The sequence below is a fragment of the Arvicola amphibius genome, chromosome 6, assembly GCF_903992535.2.
Source record: "Arvicola amphibius chromosome 6, mArvAmp1.2, whole genome shotgun sequence".
NCBI lineage: Eukaryota > Metazoa > Chordata > Mammalia > Rodentia > Cricetidae > Arvicola > Arvicola amphibius.
Window position 1 is genome coordinate 106,764,458 of NC_052052.2, and position 26,741 is coordinate 106,791,198.

At 42.5% G+C, this 26,741-nt stretch overlaps 1 protein-coding gene across 4 annotated transcripts in view; it reads left to right on the forward strand.

Moving 5' to 3' along the window:
* The window catches only part of Sfmbt2 (Scm like with four mbt domains 2), a 179,664-nt gene that overhangs the window by 111,638 nt on the left and 41,285 nt on the right, over nucleotides 1-26,741 (forward strand). For all 4 annotated transcript variants that reach the window (XM_038333304.2, XM_038333306.2, XM_038333307.2 and 1 more), the window contains 4 exons: nucleotides 5,837-5,919; nucleotides 13,031-13,157; nucleotides 24,495-24,608; nucleotides 26,642-26,684. In XM_038333304.2, coding sequence (XP_038189232.1) covers nucleotides 5,837-5,919; nucleotides 13,031-13,157; nucleotides 24,495-24,608; nucleotides 26,642-26,684 — 367 coding nt within the window. The remainder of the gene's footprint in view (nucleotides 1-5,836; nucleotides 5,920-13,030; nucleotides 13,158-24,494; nucleotides 24,609-26,641; nucleotides 26,685-26,741) is intronic.

A 26,741-nucleotide genomic window follows, 5' to 3' on the forward strand; every position in this document is an offset into this window, starting at 1 on the left:
GGTAGTGAAAATCATGCAGCCTTTAGATTTGTGTTGTACAATGTAGGAGACAATACTGAAGTAAACCGCTTATTTTAGCACTTTGCTAGTCTCTGGGTAGACCATTTAATAGGCACATAAACTGTCTAATGTAATTTAGGAAGGAGAGGTATATTTAAATTATTATTGGGGCACAAAAATAGACTCTTCCTAAGTCCAACTCTGTTTTCCTAAAGAATCTGAGTCACTTGTAGTTGTCCTTAGTTCATTTCAAAAATTCCATTTTATCAATCATTAGTTGTATTGTCGAGAATAATATATATAGGCAATCAGTCAGGCATGGTGACATACAAGCGTAACTCCAGCACCTGGGAGACAGTAAGGAGGATCAGGAGTTCAAATTCATGCTTAGCTCTATAGTGAGTTTGAGATGAGCCTGGGGTTCATGCAATACCCCCCACTCTCTATATATGCATGTGTGTAAGTATATGTGTATGCACATGTATATACACATATATGTACACACATGCACGAACACAGATGACATTCATTGATCCATTCAAATGATGTTAACATTTTGCCGTATGTGATTTAGAGTTTTAGAGATTAGGCTGTACTGGTTTACCACTCAGTAGTGGAAACGCTTGTTGCACAGGCTCAGCAATCTGAGTTTGATCCCCAGGACTCACCACACGCACACCCATGTCATGGTGTGAGCCTCTTGTTTGGGAGACACCTGAACTTTTTTTTATTTATTTTACTTTTGCAAATTGCAATGTGATTAAGTTTTAAAACTTATCCTTCCTCTCACTCTGGAGACAGTGCTGCCTACCTGATTAATAGATATGGAAAAAGAACCTTATTTCTCATCTTCTGATTCATTCTCCACCAAAGAGGTCACTTTTTTTTTTTTTTTTTTTTTTTTTGTTTTTTGGGACAGGGTTTCTCTGAAGCTTTTTTAGAGCCTGTCCTGGAACTAGCTCTTGTAGACCAGGCTGGCCTCGAACTCACAGAGATCCGCCTGCCTCTGCCTCCCGAGTGCTGGGATTAAAGGCGTGCGCCACCACCGCCCGGCTCAAAGAGGTCACTTTTAATTGAAAAGAGTTAAGAGGATGAACCTGGGTTGCTTTTAATACTGAAAATATTTCTGGTTGTTAAAAACTAAGAATCCCTTTGGCTTATTGACTCATTCTTTAAGATTTTTAAAATGTTCATTTTTTTCCCTGTCAACACTTGATATTTATATGATATTGGAGTCTATTTTTGGAGATATCTGTGTCTCCTAACATAGTTCAAAATAGCATGTTGGTTTTGCATTTACACGGAAACGTATGTTAATTGGCCCACAGCGCCCTCTTACTAAATGCTTCCCAGGCTCGTCTTTCTCTACCAGAAGCAGCGCTCTGACTAGTTTTCATGCCAAACCGACCCTGGTTCCCCTCCTCTTGCCTCCCTTCCTCTTGCTTTTCTGCACGATTCCATCAATAGAAAGAAGAGCTCTGATGGGAACAGATGACCGTCTGCTGTGTTAAATGACCGTGGACGGAGTCCTGGGAGGTGTAGGTGACTAGTTCAGTACTTCTCACCATTCCCATTCGTTGTTTTCAGTTGAGTTTGTGCATGAAGTATGAGCAGCACGGTCCTCTCAGGCTCTACCGTAGAATTGCTTTGCATGTGTTTTCTTTTCTGTTACAACTGTACCGTTAGAATTCGGTTCTCACCAGCTTATTCCATGCCAGCCTTACCGTTCTGTTTACTGATGTTCGAATTTACACCTGGGTTTTGGGGCTCACAGATCCTTTTCCATTCAGGACCTACACGACACTCCCCTCTCCCCAAGAGCTGGTTTTTTTTTCCCCCTCAGTTCTAGGATGACAATATCTTGTGCACCACCACACCTCTCTTCTCTTCCCTCCCTCCTCTCCCCCTCCCTGCCTCCCTTCCTCCCTTCCTGCCCCCTCCCCCTCCCCCTTCCTTTCATTTTTAAAAACGTAGGTTCTAGAGATGGAACTCGGGTCCTCGTGCCTATAAAGCAAGCCCTTTACTGGCTGAGTCATCTTTCCAGCACAGCTGACTCTTCAGAGTGGTTCCATCTCTGTCTTTGTCACAGAAAGGGACACTTTTGTCAGTTTGCTTTACTTCTCTAACTCCAGTGTTAAGAACAGCACCTCACATCCAGCATGCTTAGAGTCAGTTTACTCTTTTTTTGTGGACAAAGGCAGAAATGCGTAGGACAGAGGCTGAGCATATCCTTGAAGACGGGCAGTCTAACAAGCTGGCATCCTCCATAGTGCTGTGCGCTCTACTCTCTGCAGAAGAGCACTAAAGGTCTTGTTTCCTACTGGCTTCAGAATGTGGGCATCTTTTAGTCTTCTTCTTGTCCAGCTTATAGAGGACAAGCACAATAGCCTTTTGCTAGTTTCTTATTTTTTTTTTTATTATGATGGCACGTTTTATAGCCAGGCTCCATGAAAGAGGGGCTTTTATTGTTGTGTGTTTGCTTCCTAAGAGTAAAACCCTACCTTAAACTTTTATGAATACCCATTCTACACTCAGGCGAGGGGCACAAGGCCACTACTGCCTTGAGAAGTTCTGACTCACCTCTTTGTACCAGAGTGAGACCTCACTCAGAGACCTTGTACTTAGGTAAAATCTGAATTGGTGAGGCTGAGAGCAGGGGTCACTCATGGCAAATTGTACAGGATCTCCACTGATTGGCCACATGATCTGACCGTGTATGATGCTTGAACAAAGATGCTAGGATACCAAATTGTTCATTCCTGAAGCCTTTTCACAGTCTTGAGTGGAAGCTTGAAAAGGAAGAGGAGATTAAAGACATTTGCCATGAGTTCAAAACAATTATTTCTTGTAATTTTTCTGTTCTTTGCATAACTCTAGTGAGTCCATGTTGGCGGTTAGTCTTTTGAGCTAAGGCCATAGCAATTATTTTCTCATGATTTCCCCCCCCCCTCTAACCATGCATAACCATGTCTTGGGTAAATCTCATGTTATTTTCTGTTAATGGAAAATTATTTCTGCCTTCCCCAAGTTTCATCATAACTTGCTGTACATTTTTAATGTGCAACCCATTTTTTTTCTTGGAGGGGTCACTTTTATGGGATAAATTCCCAGAAATGAAATTGTGTCAAAGGGCGTAGCTCTTTATAGCGTGTGTTTTCAAAGGCACTGCCCATATTCACAGCCACACTTAATGGCTGCAAGCAGAGCTGCTTGATGTCTGTTCATTTGTATCACAAGAAAATGGGTCATCAGCCTTTCCCCCCTTGCACCCACACTGTTTGGAATGTCTTCATTCAAAATAGACGGTAACGAAGGCTTAACGTCCTTTAATGACTGTCATTCACACAGTCTCCATAGGGGGACTTTGTACGAATTGCGATAGTTGAAGGCGTTTTAGTTCCTCTTTATTTTTCCCCTCCTCCTTGCTGTTTTCTTCCCTCCCTCCTGGTTTAAACTGGTTTTCTTGGCTGTGCTTAAGCCTCAGTACTTCTTGTTCTGTCTTTGTTGATGAATGGGTGTAATTGACCCCTGTTGTCTCTCTTATACAATCCATGGCAGTTTGTTTTTTATGTAGTGGTTATTTTCTGAGCTGTCTCAAAACTGCCTTACAAAAAGAGCTCATTATCAGCCCAAAGGAAAAGAATTTTTAAATGACGGCTTGAATAACAGTCCCTAAGAGGAAGGGGGAGGAGAAGTCTAAGCCATTCCAATTTTCAAGTAAATGAGTGAGTTTTAGGGTCAAGATAATTAATTGCTGCTTAGATGAAGCCCAGCAAGACTTGATTGTATCTAGAAATTATTAGATTAGAAATGGCTTCCCCACGGACACTGTTGCACTCTGGATGTATAGAAGGACTGGCTGCAGGTCCAAGATGGCACTCTGTGTGACACTTTGCAGCCCATTAGAAACTGGTTGTAGAAAACCCAGCTAAACATCTGTATGTAACAACGGGGAGGGGGGGGGGTGACGTCTACATCAGAAGATTTGATCTGAGCAGATAGGAACCACAAAAAAAACACCCAAATGCAGTTCATACAAATGCATGGATATCAGAAAATACTTTGTACCACTGGCTCAGTTGGTAAAGTGGTTGCCTCTCACACAGGAGGACCAAAGTTTTCAGTCTCTAGGACCCATGTAGAGGAACCAGGTATGGTGTGACATGTGTCCAAACCCAGCACTGCCGAGGCAGAATATGACAAATCCATGAGGCCTCTTTTGGCCACCCAGCAAAGGCTGCGTGGTGAGTTCCAGGCTACTGAGTACTCCTGTTTTAAACAAAACAAAACCTAGATTGCACTAAGACACAATAGCGAAGGTTGTTCTCTGCCCTTCAGACATATATTCCTTCATGAGTGTACACCATCATCTCAAACAAGTATGAAAACATTTTGCCCTTCATTCATTTTGGATTTTCCAGGGACTTGCACCATAATCTCCCAGTTTTCATTTTCAGCATTGTACGTGTGTGTCTGTGAGTGTGTACAATCCTGTGCTGATGACTAGAAGCCAGAAGAGAGCATGGGGTCCACTGGAGCTGGAGGTACTGAGAGGCTTGGCATAGGTGCTGGGCACCTCCTTAGGTTCTTCAGAAGAGCAACACGTGCTCTCAAGCCTGAGCCCTCTCTCATCAACTTATCTTATTCAGTAAAGAGAATTAGCCAAAAAAGTAGCAGGATCACGGGGAAGAGGTTCTACATGGAATCAAATGCTGATTTTAGCTACATCAGCTTCGTATTCTGAGTTGGCAGGCAGTTGTTTTTAGTATGTGAAGCCCTGGTGGGGAGGGGGAAACAGCAGAGGGGAGTGAGTTTTAATGTATAAATGCAGAAGGGAGGACAATTAGAGAAGTAGAGTTTTGGGTGACAAAGCCCCCCTAAGAAACGAAGGAATCTGAAGTGGAAAAGGCCTTGGTACTGCTCTGCTGACTCAGAACAGAGAAGTGGCAGACCCGGTCCTCTCTGGTGGGAGGCTTTGGGGTAGAGGATTCTGGAAGGGGCTTGAGACACAAGTGTGCTGCGTTGAACTGAATTGCTCAGAACTTTGCCCATGTGGCTTCTTCCTCCTATCCTCCTTCCCCTCCTCCATAGAGGCTGTGTGTGTGAACATAATGCATATTCATCTTGGCAAACATGATAAGATTTTGGAGGAGATGAGAACACCTGGATCCTAAACGAGAAAGGCCTAGCTGGGTAGGAGCACCCCACCTCATACAGACAAGGTGCTGTCACCTTGATGTGTGGACTCGAAAGGATGCCTGTCTGTGTTTGTTTTACTTTTATTAGGAGGACTGGGCAGGCAAACGCACTGCTTAACTCCGATGGTGGTAGTATTGCTGGTAATGTCACCTCATGCCCTCTCTTTGTTGGTTCAAGTTCCCACAAAATAAGTGCTTAAGAGATTTCTGAACCATGTTTTAGACGCAAGTGCCCCACCTCTCTCCCTCTCTCTCTCTCTCTCTCTCTCTCTCTCTCTCTCTCTCTCTCTCTCTCTCTCTCTCTCTCTCTATCTCTGTGTGTGTCTGTCACATTCTCTCTCCCCATTACCAGGAGTCTCTCTAAGGCAGATTATTGGTACCACCTTCCTTCACCTGGTTTCAGGTCCCAGGTAAGCATATGCTAGACAGCACACCTACCTCCCTTCCCTGCATTGAGCACATTCCGCTCAAATGTTCCACTTTTTCATCAAGGAAGCTCAAGAGCTGTGAAACTTGTGAAGACTTCCCTCTTTGGTTCGAAGCTTAAGTTTCCTATCATTTTCTCAAGATACTGATCCAGGCTGATTGTTGTCCGATTTCCAGCTCAACTAAGACCGTATGTGTTTCTCCCTCCACAGGTTACTCGGGCCAGGACTTTGACTGGGCAGACTATTACAAGCAGCATGGGGCAGAAGAAGCACCACCCTTCTGCTTCAGAAATGTAAGACGCTTTCCGTTTCTTCTCATTTGAAATTGTAGATGCTATGCCCTGTGCATTTGGGGAGTTTTGTTTTCTCTCCTATTTGATAATTAAGCATGGAGTACCACCTTGTGCAGCAGGATCCCCGAACCATCACGGGTTTGACAGGTTGCATTTCATGCTGTGTGAATGATACCAGGCTGCTCTGATAAACTGGCGAACAAATGCCCAGTATCTCCAACATGCTGGAGTTTAGTTCCTGCTTTTGGAAGAGGCAAGGATCAGATATTCTTTGCTCTTAAAGTTTATTAAAGTGTGTAATCCTAGGCTGGGAATGTGGTTTTGTGGTAGAATACTTGCTTAGAGTGAATGGATCAATTCCCAGCATTGAATCAGCCAGGTGTGGTAGTGAATGCATGCCTGTAATCGCAGCACTTTGTAGGTAAAGACAGGAAGATTAGAGGTTCAAGGCCATTCTCTGCTACATAGTGAGTTTGCAGCTAGTCCAGGATGCAAGAAATCTTGTTTTAGATAGGTAGGTAGGTAGGTAGATAGATAGATAGGTAGGTAGGTAGGTAGGTAGGTAGATAGATAGATAGATAGGTAGGTAGGTAGGTAGGTAGGTAGGTTAGGTAGGTAGGTATGTAGGTAGATAGATAGATAGGTAGGTAGGTAGGTTAGGTAGGTAGATAGATAGATAGATAGATAGATAGATAGATAGATAGATAGATAGATAGATAGATGGGAGATAGATAGGGAGATGACAGACAGACAGACACTTTAGGAAGTGCTTTTGTTCCTTGTAAGATGCCGGCTGAGCAGCTTCCCGATGTGCTCACTTTAAAGATTACTTTGTTGTTATTGTAGCAGTATTTTAGTGACAAAAACTAGAAACAGATAAGTGAACTTGCTCAGTAGCAGGAAGTGGTAAAGCCTGGCAAAGCGGTGGCAAAATTGTTCTTTTAAGTTTCATCCGCTGTGGAGACCATAGCGAGGGATGTGAACTGTTCTCTCTGTTTTAAAAATGAAGCCTGCGTCCCCAAGTGTGTTCAGCGTACCAGTACTTAGGGAAGTAAATTCCGTGCGCTGAGAAGAAATGACACACCCCTTTCGATTGAGACCTGCAGCTCCCTTCCTGCATAGGCTTGCTTCTGACCCTGTGTTCCTGGAGCTACTGACTGGCTGTCCACTGACAGGGCTGCCTGTGTCTCAGGGACAACAGAATTCATAGGGCAAGAAAGGAAAGCACGGCTCCAGAGAAGCTTGTCCAAGCGTAAGTCACACAGAGGTGATGAAACATGAAGTAGTTTGATTACTGGGTTCGTGTGTACCCCCAAATACAGGGAGCATCAGCAACTAGAGGATGTTTCAGTTACTGACATTAGCGATAGGAGCAGTTTCTCTGCAGCAGCTAACACTGTGGGGGCGTGTTTTACACACTGTGATGGGGACAGATGTGATCGTGTTCCTGAACCCCTTGAGGCTTATCAAGGCCAGCGCCACATGACTTTGTACAATGTTGATGTCACTGTCACAGAATCTACTGTCCTGTCTTTCATGAAGGACTAGGGGAATAACCTGTGATGCCCCCAAACCTGTTCAAAACCCCACAAGAGAACCATTCTTCTTCTGACTCTAGCTTTGGAGAGAAAATTTTCACATCACTTCTTGGCTCCATTTTTAGAGTATATTTCTCCCGTGACAGCATAGCTCCACAAGAGAAGGAGAGACTGGGCGTGGAGGGAACCCAGAGTAATGTTAGGTGTCTTCCTCATTCACTCCCCACCCTACCTATCTATATGTCTGTCTGTCTGTCTGTCTGTCTGTCTGTCTGTCTGTCTATTTATCTATTTCCAGCAGTCAGTCCCTCTCCCTCTCCCCCCCCCCCTCCTCTGACCCGAGGATCTGAACTCAGGTCCTTACGCTTTCCTGGCCAACACTTTCCCTACGGAGCCGTCTCACTGGCCCTCTGATATTCTCCTTTTATCCAGGAGTATCTACATGGCATTTCACTCTGGAGCAATTACCCACATTCCAGGTTGTCTTTGGAGCTTCCAGGATTCAGTCACCGAGATTAAATCTGGCTTAATGAATTTGCTGGTGTATTCATTAGGACTGCTTTTGTTTCTGGCTCCCCATTTATTTAATAGACAGGAGAGCTGTCTGCCTGCTGGCATATGCATTGCATACTGGGCCTCCGCTGAATTTGTTAGCTTGCTACAAGTGCTCTTTAATGGAATGCTTATTATGAATTCATTTTTTAATCACGCATCTCATGTGCACTGAGAGGAGAGCAGCGTGGAACTGGCTGCGTGGAAGACATTTCCCTGGGGATGTTTTAACAATCAGAGTTGGTTATAGGATGGATTGGCATAGCCAAATGCTTAGTAAAGGAAACTCAGAGGTAACAGTTTTGTTATTGATCTTTTATAAATCACCCTCAAGCAACGAGAGGAAATGAAAAGAGGTTATGTGGTTGTAGCTTTTCCTTATTAAGTGAGATAAAATGCTTTTTAACTTCAAGGTTCTCCACACAGCCATCCAGCTGTGCCATTGGAAAGAGGATTCATATGTAATTGTGTGAACGAGAGAGGGTGACTTGTGTGTGTAGGGGGGACCATTAAAGACAAGAAAGAGTCCAGTGTAAACACCCCGGCTTCCTGTTTCCAGAGAAATGTGCAGGGAAGGAGCAAATTGGCTGTTTTTAAGCATGCAGGACATAATTTTTGTTCTGATTACATAAGGATACAATTGCCTTTTCAACTGCTTTTATAAAAAGACACTTAAATCTAAATGACTCTGATTTCTATCCCCATAAGAGTCACATAACGGTACAGTCTTTTATTGGTTTGAGGAATCTGTGTAGATGAGTTTATATGTTTCAACGTGGCTATGCTTTTATAGTACGCTAGCATATTTGATTGCAGTTTATAGTAGCTACTGTTTGGGGAAAGTCACATTTATTTGAGAGTAATATTTGGAGAGAGGTTTGCTGATAGCACTGAGAAAACTCGGACTGAATTGATCTTCCTGAAATAACTATTTAACTCCAGACCAGGTATCAAAAACACTCACACGAGAGTTGTGGAGCATGAATAAAAACACCCAGGCATGTTTGGGGGGCGGGGCAAGCAGCTGGAAGAAGGACCACGGACAATGTTCACATCTATAGTTACAGTATGAAGATGGCAACTTATGGGACAACTGACAATGTGGTGTGGGACTCTCTGCCCTGATAAGTCAATATCTAGAGTCCAGGCTGATATAGATACTAGAAAGAAGATAAAGTTTCAGACAGTGGAGAAGCAGGTAGACAAAGTCCAAAATCCTGTTCCATAAATGCCACCTGCATTGTTGGTAGACGCTTGAATCATCTATGTCCAAGGAAGTCTGCAGTTAACCTCGGTGAGGAGAGGAGAACAGAGTGAGCCTTTAAATTGCTTCTAAAGAGACAGAGTGTGTAGTTCGAATTCAGCCAAGAAGATGGTTTGCTAAAATTGAAAACAGAAACAAAAGCAAAAGCCCCATGTGTAGCCTTGTGGGAATATAGCACAACCCAGAGTTTCTGTGTCTTTGCATTTTGTGCATGCATGTTTCAGCTAAAGCGTACAAAAGCTGGGACAACCGCATTCCATCAGAGAAAGGAGAAAAGGAAAGCAAAGAAAAACCCAGCATGATTGAGATGCTGGAATTGGCAGACAAACACTACATGTCCCTTACTGTACTGAAACCCAGTAGAGGAAGGTATGGTTCTTACTGTGTGACGCCCACACCAGCAGCTATAGCACCCCTTAGGGGCTCATTGGCAATACTGATTCTTTAGTTCTCTGTTTTTAATACACCCTGGAATTTGATAACATCAAATGTAAAGGAAAGTATCCTTGTTGTGGATGTAAAGATGCGGCATAAAAGCTGCCGAAGCTAGAAGCTCTGGCGTTGAGAATGGTGTGTGCATGAAAGGAATTCATCAGTGTAATAGCAGAATGGAAATGGGAGCTACTGACCTCGAATGTGGAGATTCGAGGAGGTACAGAACAGAGAGGAAAGAAAAAAATGGCAAGGAGGAATAAAGAAGACAAATGAATCTTAAGGAGCAATCTGCTGTGAGATTGGAGACCTAGAAGTGGCTGAAGGAAGGTGAAGACAGACAGACACCTCCTATAAAGGATGTAGATGACCAAGATACAGGAAGCACTGCTTAGCCTCACAGTGTACAGGGCTTGTGAAGAATCTACTCTAGTGTAATGGGTGATGGCTAGTTTTCATTGTCAACATGTTTTCCACCTAAAGTCGCCTGAGAAGAGGGTCTTGGTGATGGGTTTTCTGCATAGGGTTTGCCAATGGGAGGTTGCCTTGGTTGCCTTAACTGATGTGGGGAGACCCAGCCTCCTGTGAACAGTGTCATTCCCAAGGTTTGGGTCCTGGACTGGGTGGAGAAAGTAAGCAGGGGAAAATACGCACGCACGCACGCACGTACGTGCACACACACACATTCAGTCCCTCTGCTTTATTTTTTTAAAGATTTATTTATTTATTATGTATACAACATTCCTTCCATGTATGCCTGCATGCCAGAAGAGGGAACCAGATTTTATTACAGATGGCTGTGAGCCACCATGTGGTTGCTGGAATTGAACTCTGGACCTCTGGAAGAGCAGTCAGTGCTCTTAACCTCTGAGCCATGTCTCCAGCCCCAGTCCCTCTGCTTTAATTGTGGACACAATGTAATCAGCTCTTTCAAGTTGCTGCTGCCTTGTCTTCCCAGATGTAATGGGCCATGTGCTGGAATTGAGTTAAAACAAATCCTTTCTTTCCTGAGTCGTCTTTTTCTCAGGATATTTTTATCACAGCAACATAAGCCAAACGAAGACCACTAGGTCTCCATTGAAAATGAATTTGAAGGTCTCTATTAGAGCAGCTGAATTTTGGAACACCAGTCATGCTAACGCTCCCGGGGAGTTATAGCTACTATTCACACGTGTGGGAATGCAGAAATGAGGAGACCGCTTTGCAAGCCAAATACCGGACAAGGCTTAACACCCATTTCCTGTATCACCCTACAACTCTGTTTCTAGAGAAGTGAAAATTTATTGTGAAGGGGTTAAGCTTCTTTCCCACACCCCTATTCATGTGATCTCATCTGAAACCCTCAAAATATGATGGTGTTTGGAGTGACAATATCTAAAGAAACAATTACGAAAAGATGAAGTCTTAATCCCATGTCACTTGTGTACTTATTGAAAGAACAGAGGGATGACCGTGGCCTGACACAGGCTTCAAACAGCCATCTGTAAGTTACAGAAAGTGACCTCAGCAGGAACCAACCTGATGACAGCTCGATGTTGCAATCTCAGCTTCTAGGACCTGGAGAAAACTAATTTTGGTTGTTCTGGCCACTTAGTCTGTTGCATTTTGTTAAGGTAACCTGAACGCTGTCATGTACTTCTGACCACACAAAAAATGTGCGCCTGCAGGGTTGTAGCAGCGTCATTTGTAATACCTAAGTTGTGGAAATGGTTCAGTGTCCCGTAACCGGCAAATGTATTGATAAATTTGATAAATTGTGATATGTATACTAATTGAACAAACTACATATGATTCTTGTGGGAATGATCCTCAAATGCATTCTGCTAAGTGTCCTGGTTTCATTTCAGTCACTGTAATAAAAGATCTTGACTAAAAGCTACTTAGGAGAAAGATTCTAGCTTACAGTCTATGGAAGTAGGGAAGTCAAGGCAGGGACTTGAGTCTGGCCACTTTACATGTACAGTTTAGAACAAAGAAAAACATCCCCTTCCTTGTGTTCTTTATTGGTTGTCCTCTTCTACAGTTTATGATGCCACTCACATTTGGGATACGTCTTCCCTCTTGGCCAGTAAAGAAGACAGTTCCCACACCCATGTTCTCCCTCAACCTGATCTGAATAGTTTCTCACTGAAGACTCTCTTTCCAGTTCATTCTAGACTGTGGCAAGTTGACTTTTAAAACTAACCATCAACTAAGGGAAGGAAGACAGGCTCAGAAGGTCTCATAGAATGTGATTCTCTCTAGTGCTAATATAAAATGAATATGTGGAATTACAGGAACAAAAGCCAGATTGCTGGCCACCAGGAGCTGAGTGTCACGGACTTGCACAGGGCTCGTGCAAGGGTGTTTGGAGGAGGTAGCGAAGGGGCTGTGCTGCGTCATGACTGTAGTTGTGGGTGATATGGTTGTGTGTACTGGTCCAACAGCTTTATCTTTATAGACCAACCAGGGCAACCTAAACAGTGGATTTTGCTATGTGCATGCTTTGTGTGTGAGTGTGTGTGTGTGTTTCTGGTACTTGTGTATGAGTGTATGTACAGGCCTGAGGACAACCTTGCGTGTCATTTCTCAGCTGTGGTCCACCTGAAACTCTCCAAGGGGGCCAGGCTGACTGGCTAGGAAGCTTCAAGGATCTGTTTATCTCCTCCTCAATGCTGGGATTACAAGTAAGAGCCACCACACCCTGAATTTTTTTTCTTAACCATTGATTCTGGGGAGTGAATTTGGGTCCTCTTGCTTACATGGCAAGTACTTTACTGACTGAGCTATCTTTCTGTATTTCCCAGTGCCTAGTATATATAAATTTTTAAGTTAATTAGAAAAGTAAAGACAAATAAGAAGTAAGAAAATAAAGACAATTTTAAATAAATGAAATACAAGGAATTTGTCACCAACAGACCCATGCTATAAGTGAAAGGGCATCCTTTAAATGTCCTTTAAAAGAAAATGATACCAGATGGATACTCCATCTGCCTTGTTTAACGCCCTAGGTATGATTTTAGCAAGGAATATAGAAGAGTAGAGAACTGATGTGTCTTAGAAAGCCCATAGAATTGAGGTTCTATTAGAGATAGAATGTGTCCATACTGTCATACATTTAGCAAAATCTCACAGGTGCCCACTGTGTATTAAGCACAGTTCTGATTCCTGATCTTTGTGGTAAAGAATGAATGGCCCTTTGCTCATGAGCAGGGGGGAAAACAAGCTTTTCTGTATCAACAATAAGATGCAATTGTGTCTACTGTCTTCGCTGGCCAGTTCTGTAGTCACCCATTCTCTGCCTCTGTGAGCTGTTGGCTTAGGCCTACTTCTCTTTTGCTTTCAGGCAGCATTCAATCGGGGCTTCACAAAGAACATGAAGCTTGAAGCTGTGAACCCCAGGAATCCAGGAGAGCTGTGTGTGGCCTCTGTGGTCAGTGTGAAGGGGCGATTGTTGTGGCTCCATCTAGAAGGTATGTACAGTCAACTGCTGTTCAGGAATACTTGGGGGGTACTCTCCAGAGGATGGGGTACAGGAAGATTCAGCACTCTCATAAATGCCCCTCTTGTTACCCTTCTGTTTAAACAGATCTTAAATTATTCAGTGCTCTTAAATAAGTGAAACTAATCAAATACAAATTCATTCCGAGACGCTCATCATAACTAATAATTTCATGAAATGAGATGCTGGAAGATAATTATGTTTGGAACACACTGCTCTTTTTACATCTATGATTATAAAAGCTAATGTTGCAATTAAATTAATATGAGTCACTGAAAATGGTATTTGAGGTCTTGGTCATTATGAGAATAAAATGATAGATTTGCATTTTAATGTGGGCAATACCCTTCATTCTGTTTTCTTCTGTAGATGTTTAATTTTTTCTTAAATACTAACTGGGGGATGGCTTCTCTCTCCAAATACATTTAAGTTTCTTTTTTCTTCAGTGATGTTGAGACAGTTTTTTTACAGATAGTTTATTTTAGAATATGAAGAAAATTCACAGTGTAATGTATTTTTTTGAATAGAACGTTTTAGATTTAAGTACAACATTGTGTCTTCCATGTGTCGCATTTTGAATTAAGAGTAATTAAAGTAGATTTAATCTCTAAGGATTTCCAATCTTTTCATAACATGATGACAGAACTCCAATGTTTGATGCATATACAAAACTCTAAGAATAGATAAGATTATAAAAGACCTCAAGATCTCCTGGTATATGTTTAGTTTACATCTTATGACATGTTCCTGTCACTGTGTGTCCTAGTTACTTTTCTATTATTGTGATAAAACGCTGTGACCAAGGCAATTTATAAAAAGATGGCATTTAATTGAGCTTGTGACATCAGAGGGTTGGAGTCTGTGATTGAGGCATAAAGCCTACAGCGGGAACCACTGAGAGGTCACACCTTGACCTACAGCCATGAGGGAACAACGGAAATGGCAAGAGTCTTTTGAAACCTCAAAGCCTACTCCCCAGAAAACACTTTCAACAAGGCCACACCTCCTAATTCTTCTCAGACCATTCTGGAAGCTGGGGTCTGCGCTCTTTGTGAGGACATTCTAATTCAAATTACACTATTGGAAAAGAATGTGTGGAAGAGAGGGCTTGAATTGGCACTAATATCATGTGATCCTTATCTCATTTGGAAGCAAATCTGAAAAGTGCATGCCGGGTTTTCAGATTAGTTCATAGTCTCATAAACATTATAGTCAAGTAGATTGGAAGATGTGTAACACGGCTATCTGAGATGTCATTGTGTCACTAATATCCAGGTAATGACGAAACATTGTGTAGTTTAGGTGTCAAAATCCATCTGAATTAAGGGAAATTCTGAGAACGGGGTTTGCTTTGTGGATTCCTAGTGAATGGCTTCTGCTCGGAAGCAATCAAAGTCACAGGCAAAACGGCGACACTTTACAGTCACAAAGGGCACGACTTTGGTTTTGTTGCTACCTGTACACTCAGGCCAGTTGCAGTGGAGACACACGATCACCCCCGAGGCCGCTCATCACCGACTTAACTTCTGACTGTGTGTGTTGAGCTACCCTAATGAGACTCTGCCTTAACTGCGAAACAGAAATGGTCACGCTGGAAGCCCGTGTTTCCTCTTCATTATTTAGCACGTTATGGTTGAGATTCCGTAGCAGTCATTATTTATTTAGCAGTTTCTCCTTTCAGTGTGCTTTGCAGCTGTTAATTACCTAACACAAACAGCAGTAAGAATGTCCTGATTTTTATAGCTGGAGAAACCAGCTAAGCCATTGAGATCTGCCTGGGGTTCATTTCCACTGCTCTTGACATTTTCGGCTGCTTAATTCACTAGATGCTGCAACTTCCTGCTTCTTGAAGGAGAGTGATGAGCAACATTTAATGCATATTTAACATTTTCAGCCATAATTTTTTTGTTGTTTATCTGATCTTCTTGATATACAAATTTTGGGTTTTTATTGGGAAGAAAAATAATCCACCTCTTGTCCAGTCTTATTTTTTTTTTACAGCGCTTCATGTAATAATGAAAACTAGAAAGCAAAATTTTGAAAAAGAATATCCATTTTCCAGATCTATTTTTTTAAAGGGCTTCTAAACAATTGGTCGAATATATTCTAATGACTGTTGAGTATTATATGGCATTATTGGTTAAAGGCATGCACCTGTTTCTTTACTTAAAAGATATTGGCTGGGAAAGTGTGAGGACCTACATTTGGATGCTGAGTGCCCATGTAAATAGTTGCTACAGAGTGTCCCTGTCATACCAGGGCTGGGAAGGCAGAGAGGGGTGGATCCCGGGGCACTCTAGTTAGCCAGTCTAGCTGCATTGCTGAGCTCCAGGTTCAGCGGAGAGACCCTATCTCAACGTAAGATGGATAGGGATTAAGTAAGCCACCCTACCCTGCCCTTTGGCCTCTATATGTGCATATACATGTGTGTGGGAGTGTGCTAAGGTGTGTGTGTGTGTGTGTGTGTGTACACATTCCCACACCCCTGTCACACGCATGCACACAACATATATTAAATTACAGACCATCTTCTTGGGTTTTGCTTGAATTTTATTTTAGTTTTGTTTTGTTTAGACTCTGAGCTTAGAGGTACTTTTACCTTCTAAAGGGACAACTTGGTGACACTGATTTCTCTTCATTTTATAATTTTATCTACACACAGCATCCCTGTCCTAAGTCCTGGGGATAAAATGGTAGCGCTTCATTATGGTCACTTTGTGGCTATTAAATTACTTTATAGGGTAATGATTATTCTGATTACAGGCCATTTATTTGACACTCTAAATTTATAAAAGTCTTTACAACAATTTTATTAGTTATTTTAATGTATTAAATCAGTTTGAAGTCTTTGTAGTGCATGGTTGATTGACCACTTTTAGGTAATTAAAATGATCATTTCTAGTTAATATTTGACTCCTTCAGAAGCCAGATCATTCTTTAAGTATCTTTAGAAGGTCTTTTGTTAAAAAGAAATCAATGAATAAAGTATATGAGATTAATGTAATATTTTTAGTTCACATTGGAAAAAGATTCTAATTCTCACAAACCACTGACTCGAAGGGAGACAGAACAGGGCTGAGCGTGTCGCGATGAACCCTGCACTGCTTGCTCTCATCTCATTATTCCAGTGTAGGGAATCCTATCTGAAGCTGGGAACGCTCTCCATAGACAGCCCCCACTCTCCGTTGCCATGTCTCCAGCATTGCAGCTGTGAGCTGGACTGCATACTCAGAAATCGGTCATCTCACAAATGGGTGAACCTTACCCCAGGTCACTTTCTTGTGCAGCAGATGTGGCCTGGTATTGTCCATGGTTTCATGGCTCTTTTGTCCTTAAGTGGGGTCAGATCATTGTGTGGCCTTCTGCTGCCTCTCTTGTCTCACCTTCTTTCTCATCATCCTTTCTTTTGGATGTGTGATAATGTGTAAGTTGCCAGTCCCTATCCAAAATGCTTGAGAGCAGAAATTTTTAGGACTTTGAATATTTGCTTGTACATGGGATTCATATCAAAATGTGAAATCACATCACATCTCTGAGGGGGGAGTGGGGAGAGGGAGAGAGAAAATGGGCATACGGTGTTAAATTAATGAACATCACTGCACAACCTCACCAGTATCCATTTCCAGAACTTTCTTATCTTCATATGGAAATTTGGTACCCATTATGCAAACTCCCATGGATTTCACTGCAGCCCTTGGCACTGCTGTTCTGACTGTCTCTATGAACTTCCTATAAGCCCCATGAGGATAGTCCTATAGTATTTATCTGAAAATAGTTTGGTGTAGGATTTGCTTTTCCGCTTATATCCTATTCCATAAAGATTTGCTCTTTTGTCCTTTTTTGCCTGCATATGTGTAGCAGTGTGCATGTATGTATGTATGTATGTCCATATGTTTTGGGTGCAGATTTGTGTGTATGCACATACCTATGTGTGTGTGCACACTTGCATGTGGAGACTGGAGATTGATGCTGATTTGCTCTCCACCATACATACTGAGGCAGGGTCTCTCACTTGAACCCAGAGTTGCTGATTCAGCTAGGATAGTTAGCCAGAGGAGCTCCCCTGCCTCCTCTGCCAATGTGTCAGGATTACAGGCAGACCTACAAGCCCAGCTACCACTTACTACCACTTATGTGAGTGGTGAATCTGTATCTTTCTGTGTGGTTCTTGTCTATATCTGGTCCTTGTGCTTATGTGGCAAGCACTTTGCTGGGTAATTTATCTCCTTAGCCCCATCTTGTCTCTTTGATCTTCACAAACCTGGCCACTTCATTGCCGAGATTATTAAAATGTGAGAGCTCATGATTATTCAGAGTTAAAACTTGAGTTGTCGGAGTAACACTCCTTATTCCCAAATATATAGACACGATGCTTCTATTTTTCATTCCTGCCGCTTCGTTTCATTCATGGAATTGTTATTTGTTCATCAGTCTTTGACCTAAGCAGCTACAATCTGGGCTTCGCTGGGAGTTGTTCATGTGGGGAAGTCAGAATGAGAATTCTCTTCAGTCATCAGGCCTCTCTCTAGCAGCTTTGCTGGTGGCATTTGTCCTCATGATCACAGAATGGATGCTCTACCTTTAGGTACCATCTCAGCATTGCTGGTAAGAGAAACATCGAGGTACTAGGGCATATCAAATCTGTCTGGTTTTGATTTTCTTGGAAGCATCTCCCATGACATAAACTGCAATTTCACTGGCTAGAACTAGAATATGTGGCCATCACAGTTCCCCAGTAATTTTGTTTCTGGTTTCTGCTGGAAGAGATAATAAGTAATTTTTGGATCGCCAGTCTGGAGTGGCACATTTATTAGATTCGCAAGTCACCGTGCCACATTTATGACTTGTCATTAATTGGAAATGCTGCAAGATCTGCAGGAGAAGGTGTTGAGGACAGAGATGGCCAGGGGACCCATGAAAAGTATTCTGTTAAATGATACCCACATATAAGTGAGAGAGAAGGGATCAGGTACAGTTACAGATGGAATCATGGAGGAAAATAACCTATATTTGCATTCCTTCTAGCCAATAGCTCTGCCCTGAATTGCTGTATTCTAAAATCCAGGGCTTGGTGGCCTTGATCTTGATTTTAAGACTTGTTGATGCTCTTGATTTTATCACTGTAATTTCTTGACTATAACACTACTTTATGGGGCTAAAGGAGCAGAACACTCACTGATCTTTGGCCATTCCCTTTCCTGTGTTTGATCCCAGGTACCCAGTCCTTAGTGAAGTATTGAAACAGATAGACTGAGGTTGGTCCTGAAGTCTTATCTAAACAGACCTAGAATCTCTGATGCTATAAAGAACAGGCCATTTAAATTAAAGGTCAAGAAAGTAAGTATATGAATGCTCTTGCATCCTTTGGTGTGTAGGGTGTGCACCATTAACAACGTGTGCCCAAGAGAGTTCTTCATCTAGCACAGCCCAGGGAAAGCTAAAGATTGACACCCTGTGTCTATATCATAGTCAACAAGAGTCCACATACCTGCAGCCCTGCCGAGATCTTATACTTCCAAGTCCCTGGGCACTGGGCCCGGAACCTGCATATTCAAGCCCCATTTCTAGGTGCTTCACATGAACACTACAACACCATCCACACTAGTTAGTCAGACTGGCCAGGTAGCTTCGGTTCTGAGGGACCTGTTTGAGCCACCTCCTATTTTAGAAGACAGTGCAGGAAACAGCATCTTATGCATTTCCATCATTTGTGGCAAAGCCGGAAGTTAATAAACATTTGCAAACACTGCACAAATACAGTAAAGGCAAGTACAAATATAAAATAGTTCTCTTTTAAGCAAGCCCAGGCAGCTTGCACAGCTCTTATAAGGAGGTATGGCCTGTGTGTATTTTGGAGAAGGCACTGACATAGATCAGACCATGAGAGCAATCATAATAGCTTTTAGCTAGATGAAAAAGCTGGTGCCAAGGCATGATCTTTCAGGGAAGAGGTTGTAAATACAGCCAGATTTGTGTTGTTCCGAAAGCTGATGCTTGGACAATCATGTTTGTGGGGGCTCAGGCTGGCCCTAAGTGGAACTGAGGTTAGGTTGCTGTTAATGACAGACTAGGGATACCTCTCTTGAAGGCTTTGCAGAGGAACCGTGTGTGTTGGGGGAGGGGACACTTAGGATTCAGTCATTTGGATGACAGTGACTCCTCTTGATGAGCCTGAACCTGTTGCCACCAGCCTGCAGAGCCTTGCCTGACCTTTCTGCATGTGTGGTAACCATAGTAATTCCATAATAAGATAGGGGCTTTCATAAGAGAAGGAGCTTGATATGCCACCCCTAATAAAATGAAAATAGGAAATGAACCCTTCTCAAGTGCCAGGTATACGTCTCACATCTTCGCACACAGAGTAGCTGCTGCTGCTTCTCTTCTCTACCTCAGATCACACGTCTCGAAAAAGGGATAGAGAAGTCCCTGTCTTCAGTATTGTTCAGAATTGTGGGAAAAGCCCCTGGTTTTCAGGATTATTATGGACTAAACTCATGGAAAATAGCTGGCCTGTGGGAAGATCTATGAATGCCTTCCCTGTGGAGTGTGTTTTCCTCTATGTGTACACACATATGCACGAGCATGTACGCATATGCATGTATGCATACACACAGACCCACATACAATCACACATATGTATGCATGTACACATGTACACGCACACAAACAGGTATATATTTATGCATGTGTACATACAGTCACACACACACACACACACACACACACACACACACACAGCACTCCCTCAGTTCCATTTGTACCCTTTTCTTTCAGACTGTGTATGTCCTCTGACCTTAATCTTTTCTTCCTTGCTGACCACAGTTCTGTTCTCCATTCCTTAGGAGTTTGGCTCCAAGGCTGACAAAGAGATGCTCCGAAGGCTCCTTTGTTGCTTGGCATTGTAAAGGGACAAGCACAGCAGGGTCACAGCTAGGGCTCCATCCATCATCTGGTTCTGGTTGCTTTCCCCTCGTCTTATGTTTGCCGTGCCCTTGAACTTTGATTAAGACCTTTAACCAAAGTGAAGTTGTTCCCTTAAACACCGCTTACCTTTTTCCCCATCCCAGCGTTTAAGTAAGATGAAGAGGTTGCACCGATTCTATTACTGAAGTAAATGAAAATCATTACTTGTATCATGGCTGGCTCTGAGGCTTCCTCCCCTGGCATCCCTCTTGCCTTGGTACCCTGGAGCATCTCCACTTTCTCATTCACTGGTGCTTTCTCTCTCTTGTGGCTTGCTGGAAGTGACATAGCAAAATATCTTGGGGACCTTGGCAGGATTGTGCTCCTCACTAAAGTGTCCTGCCAAGCCATTCCCCACCCCTGTGTCTTCCCAAAGTTCCTGCATTTAAACAAATCACCATCTCTGAAGTAGCCTATGGCGTTGACTAGATTGAGCTGCAAGGCAAAGTTCTAGCAATCACACAGGCAAGCAGAGTCTTGGGACATAAGATGGCAGGACAAAGGCTACTGGAGATGGGAAATCGTCTCCAAGGTTTCTACAAATTTAAATGCTTGTAAATTTGCCTCAGGACTACCAAAGCTCTTCTTTTAGCAGTGGTTTCTTTTTATTTTCTTGGATGGTAACTTGCTTTTTATTGATTTGAACCTGATGGCAAGACAACATTTATTCACAAGATGCTTCTTCTTGACTGTGCTGCGTTGTTATTATTCTAGAGATTGTGCAGACTCTGTTTGTAAGAAATAACTTCCACAGAGGCCCAAAACCCACAAAGTATCTTGGTTTAGACTCTCACTGTTGGTCTTTTCTCAGATGATGCCATCATTAGTATTTCATATTTGCTCTCATATTTATTTCGTGCTCACGTAAATATCTGTGTCTTCACCCCTTGAAAACAGCATCATGTGCTTATACTCATGGGTGCAGCCTGTCTTTTCTCACTCCACAGTACATCTCGGACATCATTACACTAAGTATTTAACTAGCTGCAGAATGTTCCATCACTTGAATATACCCGATATTATTTGAATACTTTCCCGTGGAGGGACTCTCTGCTTCCTTATGGGAAGATGATTCTTCTAGACAAGCTGGAGAGAATGAAAGTGGTACAGATGAGATGCAGCTTAGACAGAGGCAGAGCTCAGGTCTTGTCTATAAGGGTGTTTTATTTTCTTTTCCTAAAGATTTTGATTCATTCTTAAAGAATTTCATGCAGCGTGTTCTGCTTGCATATGAAGCGACAGGTATTGCCTTCCGTCTTTGGTGAAGCATCTAGGTTTGCTTCTAGAATCCCAGCAGTACCTGAAGAAGCGAGCAAGAGTTCTGGACATGTGGATCATTTTATAAAGCTGTTGGGTCTTCAGGCTTGGAAATAATAATTTTCCCCTTAAAAGGTTATCTGGATTCTGGCCAGATATATGTACACTTATGCAATTGTCACAGCAATTGATAAGGCCGATAGAAGGAAATAAGCCATTGCTACTCAGCGTCGAGAATGGGGTTTAAAAGATGGGGCCAAGAAAAATTTTCTGGGTGATACCCATATTGCTTACTTAAGCATGTGTTCTCTCTCTCTCTCTCTCTCTCCCTCCTCACCTCACTCAGTGTGGCATATGTATGTATGGGATACGCACACATTCCACTTGCTTCCATTCATCTTACTGACAGCCTGTGGGGACTTTGGTGCCTTCCTCTCCTTGCTCTCCACCGTATTTCCTTGAGACATGGTCTTTCACAGAATCTGGAGCTCGCCTTTTTGACCAGGCTGCCTGACTTGGCGAGTAAGCTCTTGGGATTCACTTCCCTACCCCTGTCAGTGCTAGAGATGAAGTTATGCACAGCTGTGCTCAGCTTTTGACGTAGATGCCAAGGAACCAAACTTAGGTCTCATGCTTGCAGGGCAGGTACTCATACTCCTCAGCCACTTTGCCATCCCATCTTATTTCACAGATGCCTTCAGAGGCAAGATTTACAGTGGAAGAGGAGCAGGAGTGTAAGTTCCTTGAGGGGAAAAAAAGTGCCTTAGCCCATCAATGTTCGTGTAATTGAGTGAGGAACACAATGTAAGAACCCTAAAGCATGGTAAAGGCAGCCACAGCAACATATTAATATATGATTATACAGAAGTTTTTATATTCAAGCATTAATATGACATAATGCCTGAGCCAGCAGAACATGGGCGGTGGGACTTAAGCGGTCAAGTTCATTCTATACATCTTTTAGAAATACTTCTTTGAATAACCTAGAAAACCTTATATGTGGCTAAATGCAATCTAAAAATGGCAGATGTTTCTGGTGGATAATATAACCTTTGGGAAAATGGTTGTGACAATACTATCTTTATGAACCCTAAGTCGAGAAAATGAATCCTCAATACCCTTTTGGTTGGACCCTCTAGGAATCATGAGCTCTTCAGGATGAAGAGGGGTGTGTGTGTGTGTGTGTGTGTGTGTGTGTGTGTGTGTGTGTGTGTGTGTGTGTGTGAGTGTGTGAGTGTGTGTGTGTGTGTGTGTGTGTGTGTGTGTGTGTGTGTATTCAAGTGCAAGTGTTTGCATGTTAATATGGAGGCCAGAAGACAAACTTCATTATTGTTCCTCGGGTCTGACCACCTTAATTTTTGAGGCAGTGTCTCTCATTGTCCTGGAATTTAGGGATCTGTCTGTCTCTGCTTCCCTCTTACTAAGTACAAACAGAAGCCACCCTGCCTGGCTGTAAAAACCAAAACCTGAACTTGGGGCTCATGCCTGTCGGGCAAGCACTTTACTGACAGCATGTTTTCTATTCATCAATATGTTGACTTGGTATTAAATTAAGAGCATTCACTTATTAAGTCATGTGCTCACTTTTCCCAATAGCGTCCGACGGGGTTGTGAGTCATGGAACTAGCAGCTGGAATTGGGGCTGTTTTGGGTCTTGGTGTTTAGCTTTTGAAGTTACAGGGAGTTGGGAGAAGCAGGTCAGGGGAGAATCTGATTTCAAATTCAGTGATATGGTGTGATAACACGGGTGCCTGATGGGGATGACAGCGTTCTTTTCATCTTAAATGTCGGCAAGGCAAAGTAGATTCAGAGTCACCAGCTGTTAATAGATCTCTTTTCTTACCTGTTAATTTTTAGTTTGAGAGTTTATCCTTCCAAGTGCTCTTTTTTTTTCTTGCTATTGCTTTCATGTAGAATTTTCTTCTGCTCACTAGTGGAATATGTTCCAATGTTTTTTCTCCATATCTAAGTGTGCTTGATATTTCAGCTGCCACTGTAGACTTCTGGTCTTTTCTTAGAATTCCCCAGCTGCGGTGTTGGTTTATCACAGGCCATAGTTGTAATTAGGAAACAGGATGTGGTAGTTAGACGTAGCTCCTGAAAAACAGAAGATAATCCTACAGGAAAGTAGTTAGTGTGACACAGTTAGGACCTGCAGGTCACAAATTGAGCTGAAAGATGAGCGAGTCTAGAACCTGGGAAATCGCTTAGTTGGTAAGGTCAAGAATCTTCGTCTGATCCCCAGGAAAAAATACTAGTGTAATGGTGTGTGTGTTTAATCCCAGCATGAGAATACAGAGGCAGGTGGATCCCTGCGGCTCACTATTGGGCCTACTTAGGATCCCAGGGCCAGGAACCCTATCTCAAAAACTCAGGTGCAGGTGTGTGTGGCCTGAGAAATGACGCTAGAGGTTGACCTTTTGCCTCCACATGGATGTGCACTCTATTCGCATATACATGCAACTGCACATACACAAATATGAATACATATACATATATAAAAAAAAGAGCCACTCCAGTCAACGCTGAGAGGCAGACACATCCTCTCAGGAAACTGCCTTATCTGTAGTCTGTTCCTAAACAGTGGTTTCCTTGTAGCTGTTGCTTTTGGCTGTAATGTTTGCTTTTATTTAGTTGACAGTTACTCTTTGCTTGGCGTGGAACGAATTCTGTCATGGTGGCTTACAAGCTATACCACATGTCTTTAATTTCATAGCTACTCTTAGGAAAGGGGACATCTGTTCCCTTTTTGAGCATATCTGGCTCTGATCCAGTTTTTCCTAGCATCCTTCTTCCCTCCCCACTTTTAGGGCAATCTATATCTTTTTTTTCCCAACTCCTGTTTTATTTGAACTATCTCAGATTCTCACTGTTAAGTAGTTTCAGCATTTGTACCCACCTGAAGAGTGCACACTCTACAAGCCATCCTTTATACTATTACCATTTTACAAAACATTTTCAGGAATGCATTTCTCAGGCTTAGGGATGCTTTCGTGTGTGTGTGTGTGTGTGTGTGTGTGTGTGTGTGTGTGTGTGTTTACTTCTGTTTCTTTTTAGTACCCATTGTATTGGTTTCTTCTTTATGCAGGTCTGCAGACTCCAATTCCAGAGGTCATTGTGGATATGGATTCCATGGATATCTTCCCTGTGGGCTGGTGTGAAGCGAATTTTTACCCCTTGACCACACCGCACAAAACAGTGTGTAAGTGTTGCCCAGTGGGATGAGATGATGAAGACATAGTGTCCATAATCTTGGTGAATAAATGGGCGATTTGGGTGGTAAAAATCAAGTTTCTAGGTGTTCTAAGGATTGCCAGTATTATTACTGTCTCAGTTATTTTTTAAGTGCTGGTATCACACAGATATTTGGACTCCTTTGTTTTGTTTTATTTTTGGTTTTTCAAGACAGGGTTTCTCTGTAGCTTTGGAGCCTGTGTCCTGGAAGTTGCTCTGTAGACCAGGCTGGTCTCGAACTCACAGATATCTGCCTGCCTCTGCCTCCTGAGTGTGGGATTAAAGGTGTGTGCCACCGCCGCCTGGCAATTTGGACATATTTTTATAGGTGACAGTAAGGAGAATATTAAAGGAGGCTATGCAATCCACTGTTTTGATTGGGAAAGCTTAGATTAGACATCATATTTTTTTAATTTTCTCCCTCCCTCCCTATTTTTGATAAAGGGTCTTACTATGTAGCCTAGGTTATTTTCTTTGTAATTTTTGCGTATGTAAGAATCTGTGTGTGTATATATATATATGTACATGTGAGTATATATGTACATCTCTCCAAGTCCTCCATTAATATTTATTTCTAATAAATGGTTCTCACCTTTATATGCGTGATTTATATGCTACATTCTTGTTGTTAATCCGTCTTGACTCAGATAATTCTGCATTTTCTATTATCAGCATACTTTTCCCAAGGCAGGATCTCACTATGTAGCTTTGACTGTTTTAGAACTCATTGTGTACACCAGACTGGACTCAGACTCACAGAGCTCCACCTTCTCTGCCTCCTGAGTGTTGGGATTGAAAGCGTGCACCAGCATGCCCAGTGTAGCATCTGTTTACGCTAATCAAGTTTCTACAACTAGTAGAGTCTGTTGGGATAAGGGTTCAAGTTTGCCTCCTTTGCAGCACAAGGTCTCGTGAAGGAACGGATGCAAATGTTGGAGCTGGAGAGACAGCTCAGTGGTTAAGAGGATGTACTGCCCTTGCAGAGAGCCTGTGTGCAGTTCCCGGCACCATGTCAGGCAGCTTAAAACTACCTGTGCCCTCAGCTCTAAGGGATCCGGCACCCTTGACTGGACTCACAAGCACACAGCGCCACACAGACACACTTGCATAATTAAAATTAAACAAGTCTTCAAAGAAACAGTAGCAGAGTGCTCTCATCTCCCCAGGTTATTATTTGCTCATGGACTTATTACTATCTGACCAAGCACATGGCTGGCTGCCCCCCCACCCCACTAATTCAGCGTTTTCTTTTCATTGAGGTTGATTTGGGGCCATGTAATTTTGGCAGTATTTTTCGCCTTATCACAATTTCTGTCGAGTTTGCATCAGTTTATCTTAATGTGTGTGTATGTGCAGTATAATATGTGCTCTCTTTATCTTCCTTATTAAAAGTGCCCTTTAAAATAAAGTAGCCAGTGGAGTAGTGATAAGATTAAATGTACTTACAAATTCTTCTTGCTTGATAAAGCCATATCTGTTTAATGCTAGGAGATATTATGTAAATTTTGTGGCTTGACTTCAGCAGCTTTTTAGTCATAAGAATAGGCACAGGACTCGTCTTAATAAAAATTAGTATTATAATTATTATATAACTATTGTTGCATATTGTAATAAGTGATTTAAGACTTTGTCCTAAAAACCATCCTCATTATTTAGAGGCTTAAATGACTTCGAGAAATAATTCCTGTCCCATTCAGAAATAATGGGGGGGCTGGGGAAGCAGCTCTGTGGAGACAGGCCATACCTATATGGCTACTACCCTAAAGCCTGTTCTCAGGCCCAGTGCTGTGCAGGTTGGGTGTGTTGGTAACCCCAGCACTTTGGAGGTGGGTCCTGGAGGATCAGACATTCAAGGGTGCTGGCAACTACATGTTACAGTTCTAGCCCACATGAGGCCCTGTCTCTGAATAAATAAAACAGGGTACACTTTTACACTAAGCCATTAGAGAAGAACTAATCTCACTAACAATCTCATTTTCACTTTCTTTTCTTATTTTACAGCAGAAAAGAAGAGAAAGATTGCAGTTGTACAGCCGGAAAAACAGTATGTTTTTTTTTCCTCCCCCCTTTCCCACCCAAACTGCATGCTTAGCTACAAAGG